Below are 19,756 nucleotides of genomic sequence, written 5' to 3'. Positions count from 1 at the left end.
TCCGAGAGATCTCCAATCCATTACCTGCACCACGGCACATTCCTCGCACAGGGCTGACCCCAGCGGATGGTCCTCCCCGTCCTGGGCAGAGTGTCCTTAACCAGTGTCACCCAAAGGAATTTGATGCGCTTGCCCTAATGGAGCAGGTTATTAACTGGGGAAAAACCAGCTATACTGGTAGCGCGCAGGTCGCATTTCAAGTTGTTAGATAGCAGGCATTAACTCATGGTAAATTGGCATCACTCCACTGATCTATGTAGCGACAGCTCATATATGCAGCTGCAAATCTGATCTGGGAGACGACTGAGGCAATATCAGCTGGAGGTACTTGAGATCCGGCTGCTTCCTCCCAAGCACCCAGCTTTGAAATCTTTGAATCAGGGGGTTTGCCTAATTCCAGGAGAACTGGATCATGGCCCATAAATGAATTTTGCCTTCCTGGAAATGAGAGCAACTGCAGAGAAGTCAGCGAGGCTGGTGGGTTTTGCACCCATGAAAGCTGCTGGATTTCCCACTGATGTGCACCCATTTGCTCGTTTGTGATACACGGGGTGACATTAACTATATACTACCTAATTCACCCTGAAGTCCCAGAGATAGATTTTCAGAAGTCTTTAAGGATGGGAAGATGCAGGAAAGCACTTGTGTGGATTTTCAGTGAGGCACAAGTGGGCTAAATGCTCAAACCTGATGAATTTTACCCAGTCTACTGCTGAGAATGCCCCCAGCTTTACCTGTGCTGTAAAGTGCTTTAAATATATATATTTTTTTTTTTCAGTCCAGAAAGATTCAGTCTTCTGGCTGAAACCCTGGGAATGGGGAACTGGTGTTCTTTTGGGATTTGTGCTGGAGTTGCATGGAAATTTGGGTGTGATGTTCCTTTGGATTTGAACAGGGATACACAGCTCTCACATCCCAGGAGGTTTTGGAAATGCTACCCTAGATTTCTGCTCAAATATCTGAATTAATGCCCTGCTTTGTTTTCCTTCCAGAGGGCTTATTTTCTGGGTTTCCCAGCGTAATAAGAGGCCACCGTAGGATTTATCAGAAGCCGCCCCGTTTGCAAGGCCTCCCGTCGCGGGGTGGGCAGAGGCAAAGCCAAGGGACTAGCCCAGAAGTGAGAGGAGATTAGGGGCTTGCAAAGGCAGCTAATCAATACCAGGCTGCCTCTCACAAACATCTCTCCTGCTGTTAGAGCTTCAGACAGTAAAAAAAAAAACCCTACTGTAAATGCAACATATCTCAGTGCTTCCTGCCAGCTGGCCGGGAGCCAGCCTATTTCCTTCAAAAAGAGGGATATTTATTTTCATCCTTTTAGAGGCAGCCAATTCATCTCAGACCACCACCAGCTAAAAAAGCTTTATAAATTAGCAACCTTTTTTTTTTTTTTTTTTTTTTTTCTGTTTGTTAATTCTCTCCCCCACCCCCTTAAATATTATTTTCCTTTCGTTGTTCGGGTCGGTGTAAATCCTCTGCCAGGACATGCGAGCCGAGGCGCATTGCGACACACTCCCCTTTCTCTCCAAGCTGGAGAAAGACAGTAGCCGTAGTGTCTCACGAAAGCCAGAGGAAACCAAAGCAAAGCCTCGCCGTGACTGATTCTCCTTCCAAATGGCGTAAGCAAGCCAACTTCAAACATGTGAATAATGAGTTATCTGTGCTTGACTTTGTTCGGCAGCAGAAGAGATGGTTCCTTCTAACATTTTCCTCCTGCTCCCTCCTGTGAACTTCTGGGCTTCAACTTTTAGAAGTGGGTTGAAGTAGCGTTGGCACTTGCCGGCTGCTGCTGCTCATGGAATCATGGAATCATTTTGGTTGGGAAAGATCCTCGAGGTCATTGAGTCCAACCGTTCCCCAGCCCTGGCACTGCCCCATGTCCCGAGAACCTCATGTCCGTCTGTCCAACCCCTCCAGGGATGGTGACTCCAGCACTGCCCTGGGCAGCCTGTTCCAATGCCCCACAGCCCTTTGGGGAAGAAATTGTTCCCAAGATCCAACCTCAACCTCATCTAAATCCCAGCTCCCTCAGCCGCTCCCATCACACTTGTGCTCCAGCCCCTCACCAGCTCCGTTCCCTTCTCTGAGCTCGCTCCAGCACCTCAAGGTCTTTCTGGTCATGAGGGGCCAAAAACTGACCGCAGGGTTCGAGCTGCAGCCTCACCAGTGCCCAGTGCAGGGGGACAATCACTGCCTTGGACCTGCTGCTCACCGGAGCTCGATGGAGATCTCCAGCATCCTCCATGGAGACGTCATGTTTGAGCCCCTTCCAGTTGGGGGCAGCCCAGTTTCCATCCCCACACCGTCCTCCCCTCTCTCTTTGACTGCCCACGCGGCTGCACCAAATTCTTCTTGGCTGGGAATTTCCCGTGGCGAGTGCGGAGCTGGAGGTGGGTTTCCAGGGAAAACCTGAGGGATGTTCCCATCTTGGGCTGTAGGTGTGCAAAGATGAAACCGCCCCAGCATCTGCTGTAAGGGACAGGCCTGCTGTTCCCATAACACAGGCGGTTCACATGTGGCTTGTTTCTGGAGCACATGCTGGGACTTGATAGTCTAGCCGAGACTCAGACTGGGAAGAAATTCAACCTTGTGTGGAGGATTGGTGTGTCTCTCTGAAGTTCTTATTTTGAGGGCTACAAGAGGGATTTGAAAGATGTTTTGTGCATTGAGCTGGAGTTTTATCCGCTGCTGATCGCTTTCTTGTGGTGGGTTCTCAGGGACGTGTAGAGACTAAGCCATTGGGCTGTGCGCGGCGTGGCTGGGCCGACCGCTCCCAGTGAGCTCCTGCTCGGCTAAACCGTGGAGTTTGGCTGATAATATTCGAGCAGAGCCTTGGGTGAGGGTGTCCGGAGCTTGCTGGCGGGATGCTTGGAGCCTTGCTTCGAACACGGACGAGTGGGGGCTGCTGATGGCTCAGCTCGAGCTGCTGCCCCAGCCCGCGCTACTGTCTCCCGGTTCTCGTCTCCTCCTCGGTGGAGTGAAGGAACTGATCTGCAAATGCGTGTGTTAATGAACATCCCCTCCGAGCCGGAACGCTCCGCGTTTCCTTTGCTCCAGCTTGCCGCCAGTGTTTCGCAGCAAGACGCCTGGGGATGGCCAAGCCGCTTCCCACCATCTGCCCTCCCGTTCTTTTAGCAGCACGGGGTTGTGGGGGACGGGGACAAACGTGGCACCCAAATCCGAACTCCTTGAAGTGGGAGGGCAGGCTGTGCGCTCCTTGTCTCTCCCACCTGTGACCCCACGTACATCTAAACACAGATAAACCAGGGGACCGGGACCCCCAGGCACCCCTAAGAGTGTTTTTTCAAATCTGCCCACTCTGAGATTTTGGTATCGCTCAAGCCACGAAGTTCCTGGACTCTCTTTCTACCTTTGATCAACTTTATATTCTGCGTCTTAGGAATCTGGGGAAATAAGCTGCTTTTGGTGGACGCTGTGGACACCCCCCCACTGCCTGGAAACACCATGCAGGTCCCAGCTTCGGAAGCCACATCAGGTTGCACAGTCCTAGAAGGACGAGCAGGGTCTGCTTGGTCTTTGAAATGGTTTAATGCAGAAAGCAGGGCTTTGAGTCACCGTTTTGAGGGCCGGAGCTCCAGGGTGGCACACACCGGTTCCCTGTCTGCATTCCAAGGAAACACCCAAAACTTCCAGTATGCTTCTTATTACCGGCCTAAAATGTCAAATTCACATCGGCTCTTCCAGCCGGGAAGCGTTCAATGGGACCGTTTGTTTGATGTGCTGATAGAGATCTTGTTGCTACATCAGGATCGTAGGTGATCTGTCAATGTTTACACCATGTCACGTTCAATATCGGAGTGAGCAGATTCGGAAACCTGATCCAGCATTAAAACGCTTGCGCTGTCGACAAGAAGTGCCTCAGGTCAGCAGCTGCCGTCGTTTCATAGTCCTGAGGGCTGTTGTTTCCGTAAATATTGACCTGCGAGCCAGTGCCAGCACGGCTGGAAACGCAGCGCAAAACCGCCAACCCAACAGCAGGTTTCGTGCCCCAAAATCCACAGGTTGGAGTGATTAAGACTCCTCCGGCTGATTTCTTGGGATGAGGCCTGGAGCTGTTGGAAGTCAATTGAAAATCCACCCCGTGGCATTGGGAGGCTTTGAGTCAGTCCTTGGGTTAAGCTCGAAACCGCCTTCCTCTTCTCTAAGGTATGAGCCATTGTTCACTTGACGGCACTGGTTTCCTCTCCGTGACAGCTGTGGGTAGATGGGGAAGGGCTTTTAATGAAGCCAACCGCCGCAGAAATTAAAAAGCTCAGGTTGTTCTGATGAAAGAAACCTATTAATAGCGATCCTCTCTTGCGTGACAAAGTCTGACGTCCCCAGCTCAAAGTGACAAGCGGCAGGAAGTCCTGGGGAGACAGCCTGTACCAACCAGGGTTGGCAGGCCAAGTTGGTGGTTTTTAACTCGTTCGCCGCCTTTTAACTCGTTCGCCACCTTTTTTCTTGCATTTTAACACTTCCCGGCCCCTCCCATGTAGATGCGGTGGGATACGACCTGGCGAGGGTCTATGAAAGCCGGGAAGGGCCCTGATCCCACCATGGCTTTTCTGGCTTTTCACTCCTAAATAAGCCCCTGTGTTTGCCTTGGCTTAGATTTGCATCAAGTTTTCTACTTTATTTTTATCAGGTTTAGGTTTTTTCGGGGGGTGTTTGCTGGTAGTTGCTGGGTCTCCCTGCAGACCAGCCCCTTGCAGAGAGGGGAGATACAGCACTTCTGTTTTCCTGAGGCTTAAGAAGCGCCCCCGGGGCTGTGCCCGCGTTCAGACAGCGCAGAGACCGGAGCAACCGCGGTGCGGCACGATGCAGCCACATGAAGCCCTCGGTTCAGCCGTACGGCTGAATAATCTCTGAAAACATTATCAGCACGGAGATCACTTGATTTATTTTTCAGGATTTTCTCCGTCACATGCCAGATACTACCGCAGGATAGGGTTTCAGCCGAGATAGAGGCAGAGGGCTTAATTTCCACTAGATTTCCGTGGAACTTGGTCTTTGAAGTTCTTTTGGCTTCTCTGCTAAGCTCTGCCTGAGAAAAGTGGTTAAAGGAAAAACGTAAACCTATTTTTCTTCTTCTGCGCCCAAATGCATGCTGCAATAATAAAACGTGGACTGAAGGACGACACCTCGGTGACCACACTTTCCCCCTTGGGAAGGCACAAGTACCGTGTGACAGATGCTGCTCACGTCTCCGAACATCGTCGGATGCGGCAGAGGTGCCCAAGGTCTAGGGACGCACGGAGATGAGAACAGGTCATTTATGGTGTTGATTTGAGGTTTCCTTGGTTTACTTCATGCAGCAGGGAAAACGCATTTTCAAAATACGGCTGGGTTTTGCTTTGTGCTGGGAGTTTGTCCTCACCAAGTTTTGCTCTCCGGCGTCAGCACGTTTTTGTTCAGTTTGGACTTTTCCCCAGCCAGAAGCCCGGGGATTATAGAGGCTGGGGGGTGGTGGGGCTCGCCTGGATGTGGAGCTCCCAGGGGAGGCTCAAAGCCTCTCAAAACCTGCGGTTTGAGACAGTTTGCTGTTTGGACACCCAGGGAGTGATGCTGTCCAGAATCGATGCTGTCCCTTCCAAGCCACCAGCATCTTTGCAGACAGCCTGGCAAGTGCAGCCTGAGCACCACGAGCCAAGAAAATGCAAGATCAGAAGATATCATGCATCAGATTTAAAGAGGGGGAAGTCTGGGGACTTTCTGTGACTTCGCTATAAATTAACACCCGAGCTCACGCTACGCAGATGTGAAGGGGGGTGCGAGCAAGAGGTGGCTGCGTTTTTCGCCTTTCAAATGTGTCGCTTTTCTTTTCAAAAGCCGCCAAGAACTGAGCCCGACTTGGTGGATGTTGGGCCGGAGGGCTGGATCTGATAAGGCTCGGCTCTCAGAAGAGCTGCAGAAGGTTTTTTTTCTTCTCAGGTCTTCTCCTGCCTCCCCGACGTGCCCGCACACCTCCAGTGCCCCGAGCTCTGCTCCCGATTACGCCGGGATAAGGCATTCCCCACCTTGGGAAGGTCCTTTCATGGCAGGTGCAAAGAGCTGGGGGCGTTTCAGGGCCGTCTGGCCGCGGCAGGTAAAGAGCAAGGAGAATCCAAGGTCTGAATTTGGCACCGATGTCAAACCGGAGCAGCTCCGGCTTCTCTGGAGTCCCTCCAGCTTTGTACGGGTGTAACTGAGACTGGAATCTGGCCCAGAGAGAGTGAAGCTGTTCAGCAATGATTAATACAGTAAAATGCGAAAGTTATGTATCGAGCGTATTTCATGCGCTTCTTGCCTCGGGACAATCAGCATAAATTTAATAATTATTGCCCTGTGCCAGCAGCTGCTACCTAAGGAGCTGGGAGCTCTTTACAAATGCTCGTTCGCCGCTGCCCTGCCTGCGGGAGGTGGGGGAATCGTCTCCCCGTTTTACGGGTAGGAAAAGAGGAACAGAAAGAAGCAAAGTGAGGTGGCCGAGGTGCGGTGCCGTGGCCGGGCCAGTCCCTTCCCATCTCCTGCACCTTCCCCAGCCCTGCTCGGCTCTGGCCCCGTTGGGTGGGCAGAGCTGGGGAGGGGGATGAAGTACGACAAGAGTTCATTCTTTGTGCACTGAGAAAATGCTGTTGAAAGTACTTAAAATTCAAGGTTTCCTTTGCTGGTTCCCCAGTCACCACCCTGCCAGGAGATGGGGTTTCTCCTGCCTTGCGTGTGTCTCCCCTCTGCGTTCGGAGCCGCTGACGGCGGCTGTAGGTGGGTGCTCGAGCCTGGCGCATCCCGAGCCCGGCGCATCCCGAGCCCGGCGCATCCCGAGCCCGGCGCATCCTGAGCCCGGCGCATCCCGAGCCCGGTGCATCCCGAGCCTGGCACATCCCGAGCCCGGCGCCTGCATCCTGCTCCTTCATCGGGTGTTGACTTTCCCAACGATCTGGGGCCACCCGTGCGGGTCAGTCTGTGTCCCTCCCTCATCAGGGTTTGTTTGCCTGAACCGTGAGATCCTCTGGCCTGCGTGTGCCTTGCAACCCCCCCCCGGTGTGAATAACAGCAAACCGCAGAGACGGAGGCTGCGCTGACTTGGTGTGTAACCAGGGCGCTCTCGCCAAAGGGTAACTGATTAGATATCACACTCTCTTATCATGTTCCAGGGCACCGACAAAAACTAGAAGACCAAGCCAAACCCTTCACCGACCGCTACGGGGAACTGGAACGGCTGCGCCAATCCATGAGGGTCACCCCAACAACACCCAACCCGCGCGGATCCCTCAGCACCACGAGCCACTTTGGGTCCCAGGCTCAGACTCCAATACAAGGTAACCGGGTGGGTGCCCCAGCCCGGCATCGCACCCCGAACCCTCGTGCCAGGCAGGGCGCGGACAAGCATCCCTCCGGGTGGTATTTCAGGGCTGTCCCTGCCTGGGGACAAGCCAGGGAGGGGTTTGGTTGGGTTCCTTGGCTCTTTTTGCACCCATTAAATCAGCAGATGGCTGCTGAATCAGAAACCCAGGTGATTTTGCTCCGTGCACCATTAGGTATGGGGTCCTAGGAAAAACTAGAACAGTTTCAGCATGAACATGAGGGAGATCAGAGCAACACCCTTTGAATCCAGTAACTTCTTTGACATGAAGGCACCCGCGGAGACGATTAAGCATCAACTAGAAAGGGTGTATTATACTTTACATGCTAATCCAAAGGGTTTCTTATCTGGTTGCATTGTGTTTATGCCAAGTCTGGTGATCTATCGCCCGACTCCAGCATAATTCCCCACACGTATGCACACCTGCATGGGCGCACGCGTGCGCACACGCACGGGCTTTGCTCTTCCCAGATTTGCCATCAGCATAGCTGAGCCCTCGGGCGCTCCCCGTGAATCTGCATCATAGCTCGTTGCCAGGAAAGAGGTTGGAATTGCCACCAGAGTTACTCGAGAGAGGCCGCTCTGCTAATTCCCGTGCATCTGAATTTTTAGCCCCCAAATTAAGCCTTGCATTTGAAAATAACCGGCAGCCGGGATGCTCCCGCCTTGCTGCATTTCTCAGCACGGCCAGATGCCACCAGGATGCATTAAAGAGACCGTTCTGCACACAAGACATGGTCCTTTTCTATGCATTTTTCATCTCGGTGTTGTTTTCCTTTGAAAATGAGCAGAAATTCTAATTGGGTTTAAGGGATAGTACTTAACCTGTTTGCATTTTGAGTTTTGGTGATCGGAAGGTTTCAGACTGAAAAGCTGCAAAAGCCTTTACGGTGCATTTTCAGAGGTGACGCGGACGTCTGAGAAACCTCAGTGTCATTGGCAAAGAGGGTGTCTCAGGTGCAAAAACATGTTTGAAAATGTTACCTGAAATGTAAAAGCTGCCCCACTCCTCCCAACCCAAAATTACAGCGAAAATTTAATTTATTTCTCATTGAAATGCAAATTCTTACGCTTGGAATTTTCATTGATATTAGCACGGTTTATGAGAAGAAGACGGGCATTTTGTGTAGGATTATCGTTTGATTTTCATTAAAAAAAGCAAGAGGGAGAAAGAGTTTTATAGTCTCATCTCATTGGCCGCATAATAAAGAAACAGATTCTTGAGGGAAGAAAAAAAAAAGATGCATATTTTAAATTAGCACAGTCCCCTGTAGTGCCAGAAACCCAGAGAGTGTTGTTTGGAGCAAAGAATCAGGTGGTGACACAAATTCAACAAGAAAAAAAAGAAGCAGCTGGCCACAAGTTACTGTCGGTGCCAAATTCCCAAATGTCAAGTGACAGCAGGAGTGGAGACACACCAAATTAGCCATCTCGGATCATTCCTGCGGAGTGAATCCCCGCTCCCAGGAATGCTGCAGAAGGCGGTTTGTGCGCACCCTGCGCTTGGCTCCCGCGTTCCCGGACGGGAGGAACTGTCTTAAAATTACTGTGGGTTCTTACCAGCGTAGCTGGGAGCAGAATCAGTTTGGTAATTGTAACCTCAGCCCGGTCCTTGTGACACAACGCTGACTATAACCAATCGTAATAATCATTTTTAAAAAGCCTTTCCCCCACATACACACGGCTTATTCACCAAGATCGTAATTTTTACCCAACCAAGTGGAGCTTGGCCCATGCCAAGAATAACACAGGAGTTAACAGGCCTGTAATTCTCACGACTTGGCACGTTCTTAGGTAGCACACACGAGAAGCCAATTAGCAAAAAGCATAACGAGATAGCAGCTGGGTGGGACGAATGGGGCAGGCTGGAGTTCATCCTTTACCTGGGTGCTTCCCAACGTTAATGTTTCCAGCATCCTTGCACCCCTGTGCGGGGATTAAAGGGGGGCGCAGGGGCAGGTTTTTTCTCTGGGAATGAACCCCCGGCAGCCCCAGCTCGTGCGCCGGAGGTTGTCGGGGCCTCCCGGTTCTGCTGACCCAGCAGTTTGCACAAACCCTTCCTAATCCTTCTGGCAAAACCAGGCTGGGGAGCCGAGCTGCTCAGAAACAGCTGAGGGGTTCGGGCGCCTCAAATCCCTGAACGCAGCACGTGGGGTTTGGGCTTGGAGGCCAAAAGGGTGGGAGACGGCGTTTCTTTTTTTGGGGGGGATTGGGGATGTGTTTGAGCTGATCCGGTCCAGTCTTTCCTCCTCGGGAGCGGTGGAGATCACGGCAAGGACGCTGGTGTAGATGGAGGAAGGATCTGGCCCTCAGCCACGTGCAGAGGGCTTTCAGGAAAGCTGCCCGTGCGGGTTATAAATAGCCCCCGTGTAAAATCATCCTGAGGTTAAATGGTCTCAAACCAAAAACCTCCCGCTAAGAGAAAACTGGTGGTTTCTGAAGGGCATGCCAGGAAACACGGGAGGAGAACGCGCTCAGCACCGCGGCCGGGCGGGTCAGATCCTGCTCTCCAGCTGGTTTCCCACCGCCCCGTGTCGGTGCAAGTCAGCGGCTTTGGTCTCGCCGTACCCCGCGCGGGGACCGATCCCTCCCCGCGCCTGTCTGCAAACGTGACTGACATCTGCAGCCCTCCACAGGCCAGATTTTATCCCCGATTTCCACGGCTTTGGAGGGAAAACAGGGCAATTCAAGGTTCACCCCAGTGTAGCTGTGATGAGAGCCCAGCTCGGCAGCGGGGCAGGTGGGACAAGCAGACCCTCGTCCCGCATCAGCCAGCGCTGCTTCCCCGGCTTCAGCTGGGCAGAGCCGTTTGCCCCCGTTGAGGTTTTGGCCCGATACTTCTGCAGCGAGGTCTGGAAAATCTGAGGTTTTGAAATCCCGGCTCTCCCGTCTCCGCAGCGAGACACCAAGCTGTCATTAGGATGGCTTGAAATGGTTCCTTATTACGGGGCACGCGAAGCCAGAGCCTTGCGTGCTTGCTTCGTTTTGAGTTTTGTCTTCTAGCTTAGGAAAAAAAAAAAAAAAAAATCAAGTAGCTCTCTAAAAGCGAAGCAAGATGTTAAAGGAACTTGCTTCTGCCTGCCTTGGGCTGCCTCTCGGGGCCCCCTTTGCTCTGGGGAAGTGGGATGGTGATGGACACACGTCCTCACGGGGAGAAGCGGGATGCTCCTCGCAGCCCCCGGTTCTCCGTGCGATGCTTTGCCTGCGTTTCAGCCGTGGTTCGTGCTGAAGCGTTTCGTTCCCGTTGCGACAGAGGAGGACCGCCCACGCAGCCGGCTCCCGCGCTCTGCCTTCGCGGTGGGAACATCTTCGACCGCTCCAAAGCAATTGTGTGCATTGTCCAGCAGCATGTAGGGGCCTTGCGTACACAAGGACAATTGCAAAGTGATTCTAAATTTGATCTACTCAATAACAGGGCAAGCTGCTTTGATTAATGCACTTAACATCCCCTTGCGTGCTCTTCATATTGCTCCAGCAAACCCAAATTCCCTTGACTTCCCAGGGAGAGCAGTAAATGCTGGAGCCTTTTGCAGGCTCCATCCTGCCTCTCCCAGCCTTGGTGTCTGCCGAGCAGCTTGGGAGACTTTGTCTTTGCTGGTGAAGAGCTTTCGGGTCTCCCGATCTGGAAACAGCCCAGCTTTAACCAGCTTGATTTCCAATCCATTACTTAAAACCAGTGCAACGTTTTTAACACGGGCCAGTCATCAGCAGAATGCTTCACCATATGCATTTAGAACAAAATCTCGCTCCCTTTTTCTTTTTAAATTTACATTTTTAAAGTATTACGTTACTTTTAAGAAACCTCTTGGCATAGGCACCAAGTGCCCTATTGTTTCCGAAATGCAACGTGGCTGCTCTGAGGTTAAGTCCTGAATTACGGGCCCAGCAAATACACTGAATTGCTGCTTCCTAATCCCTGTCCAGATCGACTTATGGTTTCTTTAAAATATCCGTTTCTTAATGGATAAAAACATTCTACCATGGGCAGAGGCTAAATTGTTTCCAAAGGAAGCTAGGCAAGCATTAGTGGGAAGAAAACATCTTGTGGGATCCAGCTTCAGCCTCAAAGGAAGGAACACGCAGAAGATGGGTTTCCTGCCTGCTCCCAGGCTCCGCAGGCTGCTGTGCCTATCTTTAAACTGCTTTTCTGCTCCCCTCAATTACATTTGCCCGTGGATGTCCCTTAAACGAATTTGGCATGTAACGGTCAAAGATGAACCACAGGCCAGCGCTGTTCGGGAGCATCCACCAAAAGAGAGTCCGAGCATCCGTGGCCGCTAATGTGCAGCCGTCTCCGTCTCCCAGCCGCAGCTCAGGGTGCCAAAGCGCTGCAGTTCCTATGAAATAACAGCAGATGAGCTTGCAACGAGCCCGGCTGAGTTTACCTCGGGCTCCAGGGATGCCATCCCGCCTTTGCCGTGGGATTTTCGCAATGCCGGGATGCTGATTGCCAGGTTCAGAACGCCCCCGGGGATCCCCCAGCCCGCGGTCCCGCTGCGGGAGGGCACTGCCCGCATCGTCGGGCTGCGGTGCAGCCCGGGAGCGCTGGAGCGGGGCAGGAGCTGAACCTCCGGTCGCCCCATCAGCCGCCCTCATCACCCCGGCGCTCCGCAGTGGGTTTCCCATGGCAGACCTGGCTTGGCCTGGACCTGCTCGGCAGGCACGGTGGTCTAGCTGCAGGCGGGGTTGTAAATTCTGCAGCTTCCTTTTATGTAGTCAGGGCTTGTTAATTTTTTTTTTTTTTTTTTTTTAATACCCTTTGAATACAGGTAAAGAGCGAAGCGCGGGCAGGCCAGAGGGAGTGCCTGCAATCAAGGGAGCGCTTCCCGTTCAGCCCACCCACCCGCTCCAATTAGCACCGTTAGCTTATTCATTAGCTTCGCGGGATGGAGCGGCAGGGATTGAGCCTGATGCCGGGATGCGGGATGTGAGGTGCAGGCAGAGGAGAGCTCTGGGGATGGCAAGGGGAGAGGAGAAGCAGCGGAGGGAGAGGAAGCCGGGAGAGCCCAGCTTGTTTAGTCTAGGCTGGGAGCGGGGCTGATTGCTGTGTTTAAATACACCCGGGGGTAAACATCGGGGAGGGAGAGGAGCTAATGTAAGCTATGGAGGATGGTGCTGGCACAGGAGATGGGGCTGAACTGGCCCGGAATAAATCCAGGCTGGATGTTGGCAGCAGGGTCCTTCCCAGAAGGGTGGGAGCATCCCGACGGACCTGGGGGAGTTTGCAGAGGAGGTTGAGATGCGGTGCGTGATTCACAGAGCCGGGAATACCTGGGAATGTCCCTTCTCGCTGCCCTGCCCGCCTGTAGAAACCAGGAGGCTGTTGCTCACTGTATTCAGGGTGTGATTAAGTGCTGGGAGAGGACCCAGGAGAGCAGGGTGAAGGTTTGGGATGCTCACCGGGGCGGGTTTGGGAGCTGAGCGTGTGCACGGAGAATTGTGTGAGGAGAATGAGAAAACTGAGCAACAAACGTGCTCGGCGATCTTGAGGTGGTGCCTGGTGATGCTGCGATAAGCGACATGTGTGGTGGTGTGTTTTGGTTTGGGGTTTGGGCTTTTTTTTTTCAAACTCTGCAGAGGAAGTACCTGCACCCAGTTGGTGAGCTGCTCGTATCAGATACACAACAATCGCTCCATGGGCGTGTAACAACGGATGCTGCTCACACCCTCATTTTTTTTTCAACACCTCCCCTCCTCCCCCCAAAACTAAATTTTGCTCTATTTTTCGTGGGGTGAGAGGAAGGGGCCGTTTTCTTTTTTAGTTGGCCCTGACTTGGAAACGAATGAACTCGTTCACATACGTGACAGAGGCGTGAGAGCGCGCCTGCATGCGTGGGTGGCGAGGAGAGCGGCGCCTTCTCTAGAGATGAGCTGGGTCTGCAGGGACCAAATGCATCTCGTGCACCTTCCCGGACAGAGCAGGTTCCCCCCATCTTTGGCCACCTGCCTCTCCGTGCTCCCAGATGGAGCTGTTATGGTCACGGGAAGGAAGCAGAGAGGAAGAGAGGTCCGAAAAATGCTGAAAGACAACTCGGAGGGCCAAGCATCACAGAAAGCAGTAGAGAAAAAACAGCCCAAGGTATATACAGACAGAGAATCTCTGTCCCCGCTTCGTCTTGCACATGCATGTGTATTATATACATGGGCATAAAGTATCATTAGAGTTTACATTGTCGTCAATCTTCATGGCATGAAACAGGAAAGGAAGGCTTTTTTGCCCCAGGCTAGATTCTTCATGACAATTTTGCAAGGCACATACGTGCGTATAAATAAAACGGTGATATATGGCCAGGCTGAGGATATTTAAATATTCTGTACACTTGGAGAGTTCCACTCTACCAAATTCCCTCTGAATTTCCTTTATTCTCTCTGTGTGTACCACACGCTACGTGCATTTGTGTCTGTTGTGCAATGTACACGCATGCTTAGGTTTATTGCTGAATGAGCCACTGCATGGTCCCCACATCTCTAAACTGGGGAGCAGGGAGTGATCTCTGGGTGCCGTGGAGTTGCTGGGGCTCCACACGTCACCGCTCGGCCCCAGATGGTCTGACAGCCTCCTCCTGCTGCTGTGCTCTGCACACATGCCCTGCGTGAGCTCCTTCCCTCGTCCCTCAAAGCTCTCCCCGTGCTGCACAGTTCCTGCTGTTGCTTTTGCTGCCCCAGACAGAACAGGCATTTTCCCCGGGTGGGGAGGCCGTGGAAGCCCCCACCACTTTGCTGGGCTGGATGCACATCAGCGCCGTTCATCTCTAAAACCTCTTGCAGGACGCATCGCCTCGGCATTTATTTCCTTGCCACCCCCCCAAGAAAAGACCCCTATTGTCTCCGAGGCAAAAAGAAAGCTGCTGTGTCACTCGCACACGGTTGTTTTATCTGGAAAGGGGCTGAGCAGCTTTGAAAGCCTGTTTCTATCCGGCTTCACGTACAGAGGGACTTGGGGGTCCTCAAAAGGTGCAAATTGCAGCTGCACAATTAAATGCCGGGGTGTGTCCCGGCCTCCGCGGTCCCCTGGGCAGCACAGCCCTAACGAGGAGACAGTGGCATTACTAACCAGGGCTTTGACCTTTACATGGCTTTTATTTAATACACATTCCACACTTCCCCAAACTCCCATCCAAAACATTGACATTTCCGCTGATAGATTGGGTCAGATTTTGGAGTAGTTGGGGGACTCAATTCACTCTTACAATGGTTAAATTCTTACAGCTAAATGGGCTTATTCAGTTAGTGCAGCAGCTGGTGTGATTTCGAGAAGAAAATAAACATTTCCTTCAAATATTTTGATTGGCAACTGGACAACTGAAATACTCAAGCTCAGATTGCCAGGGTCCAAAAAAGCAAATGGGGGCTGGCCGGCGAGTAAGCGAGGCAAACCGTAGTAAATCCTCCGCGGCCGCGCTACCAGGCACGTGTGCGTGAGATGCACCGTGCTGGGGAAGGGGACAGCGAAATGTCATTTGTAAAGCACATTTGGCTGCGATTTCGAAGGGAGCGCGGAGCCTGAGGGTAGAACTTCACCCGCTCCCACTTCCCTGGCATTTGCCTAGCCCGTCGCTTGGCGTTTGACGGCTGGCTGAGCGTGGCGGAGAGTTGCTTTGCTGCTGAGCTGGGTGGTTATGCAGGGTATTAATGGCGATGTTTGATTTGGACCTTGCTGGGGCTGTTCCAGCAGGGATCTCCGCGGATGCGGGGCGGGAGGGACGGTGCCCTCGGCCAGGGCTGTGTGTCTGACCCACACGGACCCGTGAGACGGAGGGGCAGCCCTGAGGTGAAGGAGGTGAGAAGGATGGGCAGCCCTGGGGCGAGAACTGAGGTAGAAGAGGAGACTGAGGGGTGACTCGTTCATGGGGATCAATACGGAAAGGGGGAGTGTCAGGAGGATGGAGCCAGGCTCTTCTGGGTGACAGCCAGTGATAGGACAGGGAGCAATGGGTGCAAACTGGAACACAGGAGGTTCCACTTAGATATGAGAAGAAACTTGTTCCCGGTGAGGGTGCCAGAGCCTGGCCCAGGCTGCCCAGGGAGGTTGTGGAGTCTCCTTCTCTGCAGACATTCCAACCCGCCTGGACACCTTCCTGTGTAACCTCATCTGGGTGTTCCTGCTCCGGCGGGGGGGTTGGACTGGGTGAGCTTTCGAGGTCCCTTCCCACCCCTGACATTCTGGGGTTCTGTGACAGGGCAGCCCTGAGGTGATGGCGCTGATGCGGAGGGACAGCCCTGCGGATGACAGCGCTCAGGTCGAGGCTCCGTGGAGCCGCTGTGCCGCCGCAGGGCTCCCCGGGCGCGCTCCCGCCGCAGCGGGTGCCGCTCCCCGCGCAGCGCGGGCAGCAGCGGGGCCGGCGCGCCCGCGGCTCCATCTGGCGGCCGCTTCCCGCCGCGGGCCCGGCGGCCGCTGCCCTCCAGAGTCCGCGGTTCGAGCCCCGGCCGCGGCGGCCCCTGCGCGGAGCCGGGGTGGCCGCCGAGCCCCGCGGCGGGCCGGGCCGTGGTTAACGGGGAGGCCCCGGGGGCGGAGCACACCCGTGCTCTCCCGCCTGGGTGTCACGTTGGGGAGCGAGGACAGACAGGCTTTGCCTCCCCAGGGGCTGCTGGGGGCCGCGGGAAAGCAGAGGCTGACATTATACAGCAGAGCAGCCCTGTGTCTGGTTGCCACATCCTGGGAAGTCCGAATCCCAACCCCAGATAACGCAGAGACAAAATACACAAGTGGTTTTTTATGGTCGTGTCTTTTTTTTTTTTTTTTTTTTTTTTTTTTTTTTTAAGCCTCAGACTCGCAGTGGAAAGCTGGAGCTTTATTCTGAGCCAGACTTTAAGCCCAAGGCCCAGCAAAGATGAAAGCACTTTGATCGTGGTCACTTGGATGCTCCGCTTGCCCGTGGGTTTCCCCGGCCGGGGCAGGCGCAGCCAAGGGATTCGTTTTCTAAAGGATTTGCACCCACAGATGTGCAGAATGCAGAGACCGAGTCCTGCAAAAAACAGGTCCTGCAGAGCCCTGTCTGTCACAGACCGGGCTTCCAAAGCCTGGGAGAGCTCGCCCGTTGCCCATCGGTGTTTCGCAGGCAATAGCCAAGTGTCTCCGGTCCCGACGCTACCGCTGCGCTTTGCTCGCCACGCACGCAGCCTGTAATTAACACTCCTAAACGCTTGCCTCTAAATTAGTAGTGAGGACCCGTTGCCAAATGTTGCGAGTTCAGGCCGATAAAACATAACCTTTAAAAAAACCCCAAAAAACAAAAAACCAAAACAACTTCGAGCGTGTTATAGAGGAAAACAGAAATGTGCCCTGAGCGCTTACGTTTTGTTTCAATTTGCTTTTTATGGAGTATTATTTATGGGCATGTGAAAGGTAATGAAGGAGCGTGGTCTGATGGCTGGAGATTGTCATCTGCCCTGGGGAAGGCAGGGAGCAGCAGTCTGGGTTTTCTGGGGTTTTGGGGGGATTTTGAGACGGCTTTCTCTCGGTGTCTGGCAAAACAGCCCAGCGACTCGGACCGCAGTGGGAGGGCTGCATGTGTGTAAGGAGGAGGCATTCAGAAAATACCACTTTTTCTCTCCAAGATCAGCCAGGGTTTTTGCCCCGTGGTCCTACCTCATCCTGTGATGCTGCCGGATTGCTAAAGCTACAGAATCTGGTCAAGCTGCTTCTTGCAGGGTCGGTCTCCAAACCCCAGCTCACGGCGCCTGACAGCGTTTCTGGTGCCGCTTTTGCGGCAGCCCGGCTTTGGGATGGGGCAGAGCGTCCCGCTGGCAGGCTGAGCCCTGAAATCGGGTTGGTTTGGTCAGCCCTGAGCATTTTTCACAGCGTCGTGCTTTTCAGGAGAGCCCACGCATCCTACCCCTCCAAACAGCATGCAAGAGGGACGGCCGGGCAGCCGCTCCCGCGCTCGGTGCGGCTGCATCCAGCCCCGGGTGTGTGCCGAACAGCACGGTTCGTGAGGGGTTTGGGCTGCTCCCCTCTTTATCTCGCACCAAAGCCGCAGCCACGTTCGCAAACCAGGTGCACCCTCTGCCTTTCTCCTCCGTGGAGCCTGCGTGGGAAGGGCAGGCGCTGCCCATCGCCCGCAAAACGGCTGGAGGGGAGGGAGGAACCTCCTGCTCCTTCTCCTTCCAGCGGCCGGCGGCTGAAGGACTCAGCTGGGATGAGAAAGAGGGTTCAGATCAAACCTCCTGCCCGTCTGCTCCTCCAGAGCATGCTTTTGCCACCAGTTAGCTGCGAGGGATTAGCTCGAATGTTTTTTTCTTTTTCCTGGGGAAATGCTGCAGGGCTTCAAACACCAGCCCTGAGAAGTTAAAAATGCTTCATCGTAATACATATATATAAAACGTGCATCCCTATGCATGCATAGCAAATATGCAATCATATGAATGTGTGCATCTGTGTATATATGCATATCTAAAACCAACGAGCACGTTTATCGCACTTATCTCACACGTTTTCTGGCTCTGAGTTGATTCGAAAGCCACCCGATGCGACAAAAAAAATGTCCCTGAGGCCAGCTGACATCTCACTACCGAAGCAGGTGCGATGCCCCTGCCTTTAACAAGGGAAAAATAGGGGTCTGGGGAGTAAAGAGAAAGGATGAAGAGCCACCTCCAGCTGGCCAAGGCTTCGAGCTTGGTGCGCCAGTCCGGTGCTTTGGGCTAGAGCTGCTCTTTCTGCAGACTGGTCCTAGGAGAGCTGAGAGAGCCACGGAAAAGCCTCGAGGTCCTCAAAGGATCTGCTGGTCTGGATTCCTGTCTCTAAGCTGGGCTTACCGCAGAAACACGAGGCCCGTCAGCACCGGGCGAATGTCCCTTGCCAGTTACAAACTGGCTGTGACCCCGTTTGGGGTTTAAATCCCCCCCCCAGGAAAAGGCACGAGGGGCTCCGGCATCCGAGGGACCTGGGTAACGTCCCCATCGTGCTGTCCTAAACCTCCCTTCCCCCAGCAGAAGAAAAGCTGGATTTCTCACTCTTCTTTATCTTCTTGGAAGGAGCAAAATACACAGAGAACTCAAGCAAAGGGATATCGTGGCTCCTCGCTTGGGAGTTTTCAGCCGTGTGTTTATCAGCTCCATCCCCTGATGGTATCAGCACGAACAGGCCACCCACACGAAGGCTTAGCAGGCTGCTCTGGACTCGGCTTTTCCTCCCCGGCTCCGTGTGTGTATATACACCAGCGAGGATCTCAGGGACTGGCCGTCTGGGGCCCGCATCCATTTATTTACTACACAGCTGATGTCATGGCTAAACATTTTTTTTCTGTGTTTATGGGGTGTGGGCTTTTTTTTAATCCTCCTGAGATGACTAGACCCCTGGAGAAGTCAGCGCAGTCGTGTCTCTTCTTGGGTAGGAAATAACAAATTTTAGGGCAGGAAATGGGAACAACTTAAACAAACGGGTTTAGGGTTTTTGTATTTAAGTTCCCCTGGCAGATCCAAGAGTTGCTTTCCCCACTGACTTCAGTTCCTCAGCCCAGGCTATAGGACAAACTCTACCGGCTCTAACCCCCCCGCTTTCTTCCTCCACCTCCGCAGGCACGTCGGACCTGAGCCCCTTCCCCGACCCGCGGCAGTTCGATCGCTCCTTCCCCGCGCTGCCGGCGCTCACCGAGACCAGGTTCTCCGACCCGCGGATGCATTACCCCGGCGCCATGTCCGCCGCCTTTCCCTACACCGCGACACCCTCGGCCACCGGCATCGGGGGCATCAGCATGACCAGCATGCCCACCACCACGCGCTTCCACCACACCTACCTGCCGCCCCCCTACCCCGGCTCCACGCAAAACCAGAGCGGACCCTTCCAGACCAACCCTTCTCCCTACCACTTGTACTACGGCACGTCCTCGGGCTCCTACCAGTTCTCCATGGTGGCGGGCGGCGAGCGCTCCCCCACACGGATGCTCTCGTCTTGTACGAGCGCCTCGGCGGGGAACAACTTAATGAATCCCAACCTGGGCAATCAGAACGACGGGGTGGACGCGGACGGGAGCCACAGTAACTCGCCGACGGCCATGACGACTACTGGGAGGATGGATGAGTCGGTCTGGAGACCCTACTAGGAGGAACTCAACTAGGCAGTGATATCTTTGGCTTAATCAGCCACCGTTAACGTTACTCGTTTTGGTAGTGAACAGAGCAAAATGATGCCTAGGGAAAAGGTAAGCCAAAGTGTCCCAAACCAAAAGCATGCAAGCGTGGGCAAACATCAAGCGAAGATGGACCAGGACCTACGTTACATTTCAAGATGAACGTCCACGAGGCTTGAATTTGTCGCTTGATGTGGTTCCTCTCATATAAGTATGTGGAATGTACATAGGGAAAAGGAAAAAAAAGAAAAGGACGTGTGGAATCCGATGTTTGTTTCTTGCAGAACACTTCTCAGTCATCTCACTTGCACCTCTTCTCCACACAAAGCATTCGAGAGTTACAAAA

The 19,756-nt window shown here is 53.5% G+C and overlaps 1 protein-coding gene across 2 annotated transcripts in view; it reads left to right on the top strand.

The window, feature by feature from the left end:
• The window catches only part of RUNX3 (RUNX family transcription factor 3), a 36,508-nt gene extending 17,125 nt beyond the window's left edge, over window positions 1-19,383 (top strand). Inside the window, exons 4-7 of one of the 2 annotated variants that reach the window (XM_065650665.1) lie at window positions 7,134-7,298; window positions 10,096-10,112; window positions 10,849-10,903; window positions 18,758-19,383. In XM_065650665.1, the coding sequence (XP_065506737.1) occupies window positions 7,134-7,298; window positions 10,096-10,112; window positions 10,849-10,903; window positions 18,758-19,383 (863 nt within the window). The remainder of the gene's footprint in view (window positions 1-7,133; window positions 7,299-10,095; window positions 10,113-10,848; window positions 10,904-18,757) is intronic. The other variant, XM_065650666.1, reaches the window with a different exon arrangement.
• Window positions 19,384-19,756: the final 373 nt, after the last annotated feature.

The sequence above is a fragment of the Caloenas nicobarica genome, chromosome 23 (genome assembly GCF_036013445.1).
Source record: "Caloenas nicobarica isolate bCalNic1 chromosome 23, bCalNic1.hap1, whole genome shotgun sequence".
NCBI lineage: Eukaryota > Metazoa > Chordata > Aves > Columbiformes > Columbidae > Caloenas > Caloenas nicobarica.
This window is presented reverse-complemented; position numbering and strand designations above follow the sequence as displayed.